General features: G+C 39.6%; 2 protein-coding genes across 2 annotated transcripts in view; both read left to right on the forward strand.

Moving 5' to 3' along the window:
- Positions 1-12,266, forward strand: part of LOC125895256 (cornifelin homolog A-like) — a 26,444-nt gene continuing 14,178 nt past the window's right edge. Inside the window, exons 1-3 of the mRNA XM_049586929.1 lie at positions 1-271; positions 409-578; positions 689-1,587. Of these exons, the coding sequence (XP_049442886.1) occupies positions 205-271; positions 409-578; positions 689-943 (492 nt within the window). The 5' untranslated portion in view covers positions 1-204 and the 3' untranslated portion in view covers positions 944-1,587. The remainder of the gene's footprint in view (positions 272-408; positions 579-688; positions 1,588-12,266) is intronic.
- LOC125895255 (cornifelin homolog A-like) overlaps positions 10,321-12,266 on the forward strand; it is a 6,686-nt gene continuing 4,740 nt past the window's right edge. Inside the window, exon 1 of the mRNA XM_049586928.1 lies at positions 10,321-10,477. The gene's annotated coding sequence lies outside the window, so the exon portion shown is untranslated. The remainder of the gene's footprint in view (positions 10,478-12,266) is intronic.

Genomic DNA, 12,266 nt, shown 5'->3' on the forward strand with positions numbered 1-12,266 from the left:
CAGTAAGTCCCAGTGTCCAATCACATCACAGTATTTTCAGACACGTGCTCCTGCTGAGGTGGAGCTAAACAATTAAGACCCACAATTTAAGCTGATGCTCCAAGATATGAGCTTCCTACCTTGACTTTCTGACTTTTTGCTGTGTTCTGATTTCTGTGTTAACAGGTTCATTGTTGGCTGCCTGTGGCTGAAGTCTAACATCCAATGGAAACAAGACCTTTGATAGAGTGGAACACTGGTCTCTTCGACTGCTTTGAGGATGCAAGTTCTTGTAAGAATCAATACCACAAGTTTGACAAATTAGCTTTTTCAGATCAAAGTCCTTCTTATGTGTCATCTGTAAGGCCTTCTTTATCAAGTCACTTAAGATTTTCTCCCACTTTGTTGGTGTATCTTTGTGTTTTTTAGGTTGCTATGGTTTCTGGTGCGCCCCTTGTCTTGCCTGCACGGTGTCAGAAAGATTTGGAGAGAACCGTTGTCTCCCGTTGTGTGACATGTGCTGTTGGAATTATCCATGCCTGCCTTCTCCTGCAGTCCTCTCTCTAAGGGTTGCCATGCGAAACAGATACGGCATCAAGGTATGATGCATGTGAAGCTGCTACTTGATTTCACATGACAAGTTTAATAAAAGTGAAGCAATGTTGAATGTACAACTTTACATGTGTATGTTTTCTTTGGTTCTCTGCAGGGTTCTCTGTGTAAGGACATCATAGCTACCAGCTGCTGTGAGTGGTGCGCCTGGTGTCAGATGCATCGAGAGTTAAAACATCGCAGACAAACTCCCACTGTCATCAATATGCAGAATCAAGCCATTGTACAAATGCAGCCTCCTGCAGTCATGATGGCTCCTGCATACCAACCCCAAGGTGGTTATGTGCACCAAGGAGTCCCAGCCCAAGCTTGTGTGATGACCCAATCAAAAGTCCATGTGCTGCCATACTGAGCTCTGTGGCTTCTCATTGGCCTGTTGTATCTTATGAAGAAAGTATGATTGAGCTCAGATTTTACTGCTGTCAGGTGAATGATAATCATTCAAAACCAAATATGTTTTAACTTTGAATTGTGTCCCCCTGGCATCAGAGTATGCTGAACAAGTTTCAGTTTCTTAATAATTATGACAATAATTGTTCCAGTTCTTGGTGAAGTCCCTTAAATTTGGTTCTCAGTTTTTTTGCAGCTAACAAGGACACCCAGTCAAGGATTAATGAGGCACATGTAGTTCTTTTACATCTCTATTTCTCCACAAGTAATCTTGGGAGTGTGGTCTACAGTTAAAAAATAGGAACAGCATTCCTATTCAGCAACATCCCACTGCAGTTTATCCAAAAGCCCAACAGAGGGCCCTCTGTAACCACAAATGGCTGCCAAAAAAATGTCATTAGCAAATGAGGATATCAGTCATCTGCAATCCTTGTCTTTGGAAATGTAAAACGCTTTGACATGTTACACCAATACAGAACTACTACTGAACAAGATTTCTGTGCTAAAATGGTCAAGTTAGAGAAGATATATTCATACATACATATTCTGAATGACAGATGTGTGGTCTTAAAGGGATAGTTCAGAATTTTTGAAATGTTGTATGAGGTATGTATTTTAGCTGCCTAAAAAAAGTCCCACTTAAAAACATAAGCATGAATCAGTTTAAGTATACGCTATGTAAGAATAGAATATTTTCACTGCTTTGCCCTACTGTCAGAATGCGATTTCCTACGGGAAACTGAAGCCCTTACATCACTCTTTTCAAAGCCAGACTCCACTGAGAAAAACAGAAGACTAATTTAACATTGCTAAGAGGAGCTGCTGGTCTACCACTGCCTCGGTCAGCTATTTTGTTTGGGTTATTGTGTGACTTTGGTGTTTTAAAGGGTTAGTTCTGATTTCACCAAAGTCACACGACAACACAAATGAACTAGCTGATTGAGGCAGTGGTAGACCAGCAGCTCCTGTGTTCATCGAGCTAAAATGACTGATTTTGTCATTGGAGTCTGGTGGCTTTGACAAGAGCGTAAGTGGGAATTTGAAGCTGTGAATGGCTTTCCAATATAGCGTACACTTCTCCAAAGTGGGGTGTGCCAACAGACATCTACTGAATGTAATACAGTGACTATGGATAAGTGCGTCATACAACGCCACTTCAAAAATTCTGAACTATCCCTTTAATAAGCACAGCCAGCAGCTTTTTCATGTACATTTAGAGAAATTTACAGTATAATCAATACATTATATACTTACAGTTTCTAAAAGCTAGCTAAATTTGATTGGCTCATGCACACAAATAGATAAAAACAAAATGAGCCAGTAACAGAACATGATGCTGGAAAAACTGATTCAGTTCTGCAAGGGACCTGTCCGTAGCTTTGTTAGGGCATTTTCAACCACTGTAGTTTAATTACAGTGATGCTTGATTATACAGTTCCAGATAAAGAATTACTTTGTCAAGACTTAATTTTTTTAGAGTATCAGGTCAAACGATTTTAGTTTTGGTCTCAAGTTTCCCTGTAAAAAAGAAAGAAAGAGAGAAATCCTAATTTTTGTATTCCTATCCTGCACCTTGCTAACTTTTTCTGTGGAATTGCAAAAACGTCTCGTAATTTGCTAGTTTCAGTCTGATAAATGTCACTCATTCATGAGGATGTGCTTGTTTGTGAAATTACACTGTTTTCCGTAATTCACACCCCTAAAAGTACCATTTAAAGCTTCCTGTCACTGCTGCAGTCTGTTTGTGGGCAAGTTTCATTCACAAAAATGTTCTGCAGAGATTTGTGTGCTCACTTCATTTGGGTGTTGAAGAAGTCCACCCACCTTTAACCTGTGGCCTTAGTTACTGTATATTTTATATTGTCATAAGTGATATTTTCTGAGCTACTGTTCCAAATTGTTTTAACTTTTTCACTTGTGCACTGAAATAAGAAAAATGACAATTAAAGTCCTATTCTTTATGTTTCTGTGAGAAGTGTGTTTTTTTTGGTTTGTTTGTTTTTTAATTTACGCTTGAGGGTCTTAAGTCATTCCTATAGCAGCCCTGTGAGGCAAGTGAAGAAGAAAATTCTGGTGATCCATACCATTTCTGTTGCAAAATGTTTTCTCTCATGTGTTTATGACCTAAAAACGGGGGAAAACAGGTTTTGAGAAAATGTTTTGGCAGGTAGAACACATCTGTCAGGATCATTTGTGTTTCAAGGGTGTTTGTTGTTGTAATACTGATTTTTGGCCACAAGAGGCTGAAGAACGACATGATTTTTGCCATTCAGGACATGCTTCTGCATTAACATCACACATCACATTCCAGGACCAACATTGCCATCAAGTTATTACAATTGAACAAAATCCTCGGTGAAGTTGAACAAAAACCATGTAAGCTACTGCAGGGCTAGTGAGCTAGCTTGCTCACTAGGTAGGCTATGCTAACAAGGAAGTTTGCCAGTAGATCAAGATATTGGTCATTAACAGTCAAAGTAAGGATGATGTAATTTTGCAGTTGCAAAGACCTGAGAATGACACATTTTTCCCTACTTTTTAATAACCTAGTCTAAACTTTTTTTTTTTTTGCACGATTCCAGTACTCGTGTTGATCCAGGACCATAACTGTTACGTTGATGTCGACATTAATAAATTATCCAGAATCGGCATTATGATGATGATGGTCCTGGATAAACCTTACCAAATCTATCCAGGATCAGTATGGAGAGCAAAAAGGGAAAATGTTTTAATTGCAGGAATTTGCAACTGAAAAATGCTATTTTCCTCATTTTGTGTTACTTAACAATTTTCTACCTATTGGCAAGCTGCTTGTTAGCATAGCCTACCTACGTAGCAAGCTAACTTGCTAACCCTGCAGTAGCTTACAAGGTTTTTGTTCACCGTTATTGAGGATTTTGTTTAATTTTACTAATTTTGATTTTTTTTAAACTAGCTTAGCTCTGAAGAAGCACAAAGGATTTTTGAAAGAGCAGCATGATGATGTCAGAGGGCTGTGATTGGTTGATTGCAGTGTTGGTCCAGGAATGCACTGTGGAATGTTGATCCAGGGGCATGTAGCTACTGCTTGGCAAAATCATGTCATGCAGCTCCATTATCTCTTGTTCTAAACATAACTAAAAGCATTCATGTTTTCTTACAGGTGAGTTTAAACGTCTCCATGCACTCTAAACACCGATCAGCCAAAATATTAAAACCCAGTGGTGGGTGAAGTGAGTAACATTGATCATATTGTTACAGTGCAATGTTCTGCTGGGAGACCTTTGGTCATGGCATTCATGTGGATGCCACTTGAAGCCCTCCACCCACCCAAACACTGCTGTGGAATAAGTAACCCCCCCTCACGGCAACAGCACTGCCTCATGGCAGTGCCCCCCCAGCAGAAAAATGCACCATGCCTGTCAAAAGAATTTATTTGTAATGACACTTAAAGCAACAGAGATTGGAGCCGAAGTATCAAAGTTTAACAAAGTTTTATTTTCTTGTACAAGAAGGAGCGTTTCACAGTGCAACACACAAGGTGAGGTTACAGAGAAGAAGGCTCCTTGTAGGAGCATTTGCTATCAGCTAATATACAGCACAAGTGGACGGGTAAGCTCGGATGTTTCTATCAAGTACACACTTGTAGATAACGTCACAATCATCTTCGGTCCCTCTGTCGGAACAATACCCTGCCTGTCTGGCCATCCAAACTGGCATGTCCTTGACTTGTCTCCGATCCGAGCCTCCCTGTCCTCTCTTACAGATACAGAGCTGATGAATCTGCTGACGTTGTGGTGTTTAAGTACAAAACAGAAACAGTATTGTACTGACCGGTACACAGCGTGATCATAATTTTTATAACAATGCCACTCCACAAAAACTGCTCAGGTATGGTCTGAGGAACGTGACAAAAAGCTCAAGGTGTCGACCTGACCTACAAATCCTCCACACACTCGTCTGACTGAGCATCTTGGGACAGGCTGGTACCCCACCTCACAACTGACAGGTCAGCTCCCCGGTGCCAGACACCACAGGACACCTTCAAGAGGTCTTGTGTCCATTCTTTGACATGTCAGAGACATGTCCACTCCAGGGAGTGCCCACCATGGATCAGGGATACCTCTGGGGTACCAGCACGTCCAATGGATGCTCAATCAGATTTGGAGGCCAGGTCGATGCCTTTAGCTTTTTGTCGCATTCCACGGGCCATTCCTGAGCAGTTTCTGCAGTGTGGCATGGGACGTTTTCCTGGTGGGGGGCCACTGCTATCGGGGAGTGCGGCTGCCATACGGAGTGAAGCAGGCAGTAACCCCCCCTCGTGGCCCAATTGTTGAAAAACACGTGCTAAAGTGCCCTCTTGGCAGCCAAAATGCCTTCCTGGGAGCCAAAACGCATGCTAAAGTGCCCTCTTGGGAGACAAAACGTGTGCTCACAGTCACTCGATTACATTTTGTACTAAGGGAGTGTCCGTTACTTATTAGGGGGAAAGGGGGTGGTGAAAAAAGGGGAGGCATGTCAAATAATTTTTTTAAAGCACTAAGGAGGGACTTGTGTTTTTTTAAGCTTAGCAGAAGGGTGTACAAAGTTAAATGCTTTTGTATTATTTTTGTGATTACTAAGGAAAGAAAAAATGCTTTCTTTAAAAATCACCAAAATCATGTCACTGCCAGAAACTGTAAAAACAAAAATTATTCTTGGATTTTCAAATCACTTTATTCTACATCTAATTTAAAATTTTGGGGGGAAAAAAACATTTGCGCGAACTAACTAGCGTGCATGTGGAAAGTGGAACAACCAAGGCTTTGTTCAACTCCACGATTTCATCTTCAACTTTTAACTTTTAACTTTAAAACATCAAAGTGTAGGAAGTTTTAAAAATCTAACGACTCATTTACAGTGGATGGAGGATTGTGCATTTTCCACCAGTCATTCAGGGAGGCTGGAGATAAAACATCTTTGAGGAGGGTCAAAAAAGAAATGAAGCCACACCCCAGCCACCCCCCTCCTCTGATAAGTAAAGAACAGTCCCTAACATAACATGGCTGCAAGATGATAGGAAGCTCACTGCATAAAAGTCGCACTCTGGCAACTGCAAATTCACCTCAAATCAGATTTTCTTGTAAAAGAGCCAACATTTTACACTGCTGCATTGTTTGCAAGCTATGTTGTTGAACTACATTTACAAACATATTATTTATGGGACATTCTTGCCAGGTGCAACAAATTTCTTTCATAGTGAAAAAAGCCTAATTCTTCACCTATTTGCACCTCCTGTAGCCTTGTCTTTCTGGATCGCCATGAGACAGAAATATAGACTCAAGATATGACGCCTATAAAAGTCTGATTTCATATGTAATGTAGAACTAAAAACATCTACCGAACAAAAACCGAAGTGATACTTTTAAAAAAAATCTCTGCTGGCTCTTCAGGAGTTTATATATATTTATGCAGGTGGAACACCACATACATCACCAGAGGACACCTGCCTTCAGTCAGTGATATTTACATGTTGAACGTCATCCCCGAAATATCTTAATGTCAAACAGGCTACACTGAAACTAAAGTTGGTGTTTGGTTCAACTTATGTTTCTTAAAAATGTTTTCCTACCATAAAACACATGAAACCATCCAAAGGAGTGTATTACTCTACAAGCAAGGATCTGCAAAAGTCCCATCAATGAGTCAAACATAATTACATGCAAGGTAAGAAAAAGAACACCCATGAAAATCATGTGCTGCCATTCTCACTTTTCAGATAGTTAGAGTCTGACTGGTTTGCCTCTCTGCACATAGGTTCAGGTTCTGCAGCATTGTTAATGCTTACCTGCTCGTGTGGATGAGGCGCCACTCCTCGTACATGACGTGTTCTTTCACAACTTTCTGAGGGATAAAAAGGCTTTCAGCTGATCAGGTAAGATTTTATATTTTGCTGATGAGAAAAGTAAATATTTTCATTTTAAAGGTAAAATGAAAGCTTAATCTGATGTGTTGGAAGCTTGCGGGATTTTGCAAAGAGATTTATGTGCAGCAAAACTGATCTTTAATTTTACCGAAAAGAAAAGTCAGATGTCTTCATTTTAAAGGTAAAATTAAGCATCATCAGCAAAGAGATTTATGAGGGGCAAAACTGTCTTACTGACCTTGGCACAAAAACAGAGGTTATTTCTGTGGACTACCAGTTACTGTTTGGTACTACTTTGGTAACGAAAGGATTCATCAGTATTAAGACCACTTCTTCCATATCTTTCGATCATATTCATCCAAAATAATGGTATATGTTGTGGGGAACTTGTAAAAAGGCCTCATTCTTTCTTTTCTCATTTGTGTGTCCTTCCTCAGTCAGATAGTTTGCATATTACAACACCGTTACAACTTAAAACTACTTGTTTTTCAGGCTGCTATGGTTTGTTTTGCTGCCCATGTATTGTTGTATAGTGAGAGAACCGATGTCTCCCATTATGTGGCATACTCAGCCCCGCCATAACAGCAACCTGTGGACTCCCTCTGTGTATGGTATCCAGGTAAGACGTGTAAAACTGCTGTACACTTATTATCTAATGTACTTATACAGAAAAAAGATATATATTTATATACCTCATATAGTCAAATTACAGGACACACTTTGAATAACAGACAGTCTTGAGGTTCAGGAAGACATCATGTCATATTAAAACTAAACATATGATTGATGTAAGACATTAAATAATAACTGAGAAACACAGTAAAAACAGCATAACGAATATCTTTGTTCTCCACAGGGTTCTATCTGTAAAGACGTCGCAACTTCCTGTTTCTGTATGTGGTGCTCCTGGTGTCAGATGCATCGCAAGATGAAACAACCAGCTGTCATTGTCAACATGCAGCCTCCTCCTAGTAGTAGTAGTAGTAGTAGTAGTAAGTAAGTGAGTAACACATTGCTTTGCACAAAACTGGTATCACTCTCTCATTAGTTATAGTAAGAGGTGCCAAGATATTCACACATGTGAGCCTCATGTTACTGCAGCATCACAGGAGAACAGTTTTGTGTTTTTAACGCATCAAATGTCAGAAGCTAGTTCTTGTCATCAGGAGTTAAATACTGGGAAACACCCTGTAGCCACCTCTGTCCTGCCAGTTCATCACTGCTTCCTGGGAGTGGAGTTTGCTCCACAATCTTATTAGTAATAAGTAAAATAAAATGACAACTGAAATGAAAATAAATGTACAGATGGTGGATAAATGAATAAAATTATCCGCTACAGAAGCAAGTGTAAATGGTGTGAAGACAACTTACAGCAGCAGAATATGAATCACAGCAGCATGCTTTGCTTTGTTCATACCTGCAGTGTGCTGTGTCGTTATTGATGCTATCACTGGAGAGAGCCAAAGTCAAAAGTTTCTCACATAGCAGCTTTAAGCAATCAAACCTTGGTTGACCTTCAGGTGTACTCTAAAACAAAATCTTGAATAACTTGACTTTTTTGCTGTCCCATCTACGCCAAAGCACAAGACTTCTAAGATTCTCTAGATTAAGAAAATAAATATAACAAAGGTGTCAAGGTTCCTAGCCAATACCTCTTCCAGACACAGACGTCTTTCTTGGTGATGGTGAATGATCAATGACCCAGGTATCAGATGGGTTTCTGTATTCTATACACACAGTTTAACATTAAGTTAAAGCCTGCTTAAAGAAACTTAAGACTGACCGTTAACCAGCTTGGTCGTATCACTTCTTTCAGATCACAGTATCCCGTGACAGTACAGCAGCACGGCCGGATAAAAGAGTGTCTGTGCTGTGCAGGTTTTAGGGGAGTCTGGTGGTACGTCAGAGGAAGACTATGTTCAAGAGCCTCACCTGGTTTAACGAGTTAGCATCCAGCCTCTTATTATCTTTATACTATTAGGTCAGTACAAAAAAAATCTCACATTCAATTCAAGATAGATAAATCCAATTTGCTCAGCTCTTTAAGTGTTCAATTTAGCATCACTCTGTTAAACTAACAGTATTCAATGTAGCATATTGACAATTCAGTATTAACTCAGCAATTAAGCATTTAAAAGCTGCACTGAAAATGATCAGCTCATCCCAAGGAGTTTCTTACCTGTAGTAGTGAGGCTGTCACAGGCAGCTTTCAGTGAAGACACTAACACCAACTTAAATTTGGTTGCAGAGTAAATAATCAGTTTTTATTTATAGCTTAACAATCTTATAATATGGACATTAAAATTCTATGTAAAAGAAAAGAGCTTCTAATTATGCTCTATCAACTGGCTTGCTGGTATTCAACAAAAACATTCTCCCTCGTTACCTCTAACAAAATCAGTGAAACAAGCAAAACCAAAAACAAAGAGCCTTGCACCCTTCTGTGTCTCTCTTGGAGCACAGCAAAAACTCCATATATGGTCAAACATAAGGCACGTGCAAAACATCAGTTAGAGGCTCAGCCTATCTACTGGTATGTTAAACATGAAACCATAACTGCCATGCACTGAGCATATAGGTCAACAGGCTTTGATGTTGGTCGAAGTGGTGCAACAAAGAGGTGGCCACAGGGACCATGGCCACCCTGATAATATTTGGAGGCCTCTTTGTGGTGGTACTAAACTTGAGTAGGCTTGATTTCAGTAAATCTTTTGTTACTTACTACTCAGTGCTCCTTCAAAATAAAGCCATTTTTCTTTTTAAGGAAAAGGACAACTTGCATATTTTGAATTAAAGAACAATGAATTGTGTAACACATGTATATACAGATCCATCCATCCATTTTCGTAACTGCTTATCCTCTTGAGGGTCGCAGGGGTGCTGGAGTCTATCCTAGCCGACACTGGGCGAGAGGGTACACCCTGACCCTGGACAGGTCGCCAGACAATCACAGGGCTGACATATAGAGACAAACAACTATTCACACCTACGGACAATTTAGAGTTACCAATTAACCTGCATGTCTTTGGACAGTCGGAGGAAGCTGGAATGCCTGAAGACAACCCACACTGACATGGGGAGAACGTGCAAACTCTGCACAATAGGGTTCCTTACTGGGATCGAACCAGGAACCCCCTTGCTGTGAGGCGTCAGTGCTAACCAGTGCACCACCATGCCGCCCTATATACATATACATAACACATTAAAACGGGATTATTGTGGAGCTTAAAATGTTATCTATGCACATCAGATAATTAGTAATATCGATTGTAAATAATAATAATAATAATAATAATAGCAATAATGGCATCACTTTCATTTACCTGTAAATATGTGGGTGTTCTTCAGTGGAAAGTAGCCTAACACAGGATGTTGTGATACACTAAAGCTGTGAAAAACAGTGGTTTCACATCCTTAACACTGGTGCTGCGAAGGGTGAGACAGGATGCTGTGGTCAGGTTAGAGCTGCAGCTGCTAATACAAAGGTTGGTTCGAGTCAGTACTAGTCACCACAGCAGACCGCTGAACAGAGGTTCCCAAGGTTTTTTGTCAGTGAGGCTTCATAAAGCAGTGAGCCTTGACCATTTCATGCAGCTGGATCTCTCAACAAAGGTAATTCTGTTTTTTTTATTTCTCTTCTTTACCTGACCAGTAAAATAACAATTATTATGCTTTGATGATAACTGTACTTTGATTAAACACAATCAAAAGGGGAAAGTTTCCTTTTTGGGACACTTTAACCATGTATGTTTAAATTTACTTCTTTACACATCTTTTGAGTTAAGCTGTCTGACACACACAAGATGCCACTTCTATTTCAAGCCATAGCAATTTTTGACGATACTAACCTCACCACAAAAACAGGTCTTCCTAGGGTAATGAAGTTATTCTTATCGTGAGTGTACTGAAATTAAAAAAAAAAAAAAAGGTAACAAATGTCAGGTTTTTTTTGGTTACGTTTTGTTTTTTGTTCTATTGACACTGTAATAATTTGTAGGAAATGTCTGCAGTGGCAAACAGCATCTTCAAATCTGGAGTATTACTTCATTTTGTTTGTCATGTCATGCACTGTGTTATAATTCCTATCACTTAATGTAAATGGTAAATTTTATGGGCTTAACAGTGACATTAATATATTTTACATCCATTCTAAAGTCACTATAATTGAAAAAATATAGCAGAATACTTAGTATTAGGCTCGCACCTGGAGACTTCATCTTATCTTTGGGAACTACCACAGATGTAGTTTAAAGTATTTTGCCAAGTGCTTTTTTTATACGTCTGTCTGTCTGTGGACAAAATTTGTCAACGCAACAGTGTCACAACTGAGCAAGATGCAGTCACAAACTTTGTGAGTGTGTTGGTGAGATCAAAATGAAGGTGTAGTTTGAAGATTGATGTGGTTTGAGCATGGGGGCAGGAAGTAGATTTGTAGGAGGTAGGGACCCTTCCCCCACTTCATACCCCTGGCCCACAGAACGCTGTGTCGTGGCTGGAGTGATTCCACCAGACGATGGTCTCCACTAGTTGTTTTTTTATAATGTAATTTAGCAGCATACTTTGTGGTATTTATCAAAATAACAGCTTTTGACGGATTTCAGTCGTTTTAGTAGAGACACTGTAATATTTTGCAGAAAATTAGCGATTGTTTTGTATTGTATTCTATCTGCAGTGGCAAACAACAATTTGGAGCACTCCATTCAGGTAAATGCCGCAGTTTATGGAGTTTACAGTGACATTAATATATTTTACATTCATTCTAAAGTTACTATTATTTAGAAAATGTAATAGAATACTCAGTATTGTACTTGTGCTTGTACCTTAACAATTGTTTTCAATTAGGTTGCCATTTGCTATCATTTAGAAGCATAGTCTGTTTTAGGTTGTATATGCTTTTTTGCATATGATATCAGTTTGGGACTGTTTGAATTTTATATCCAATGTTCCAGGCTTTTATTTAGTTGTATCTTGCCAAATCAGTCTGCAAACTACGGAAGACGAGAACGGCCATGTATTAGTCTTTTTTTGTGCACTGTTATCTCGTGATAACGAATTAATTCATTCGTTATCTCGAGACAACAAAGATTGTTATCACGAGATAATTGTCAAGTCTGATGATTGCGCGCAGGTTAATGTGATCGTCCTGATTTCAGCCTACAAGAGCTGCCACATGGTGTCCCAGGGAGGTGAAAATGGCAGATCACATTATTGATCAACACATCAGGATGTAGGCTACTTCAGTCAACGTCTAACACAGGTAGAAATTGCATTGTGTCTTTCTGTTAGAGACGGCATTCAGATTAGTCCTCGATTAGTCTAGAAGACTAGCGCGGTTACAACTTCACGGGCGACGGTTAAGTGATCCTGTTCATCGACGGGAAATCACATCATCTGCTATATG

Source organism: Epinephelus fuscoguttatus, linkage group LG10 (genome assembly GCF_011397635.1).
Source record: "Epinephelus fuscoguttatus linkage group LG10, E.fuscoguttatus.final_Chr_v1".
NCBI classification, from domain to species: domain Eukaryota; kingdom Metazoa; phylum Chordata; class Actinopteri; order Perciformes; family Serranidae; genus Epinephelus; species Epinephelus fuscoguttatus.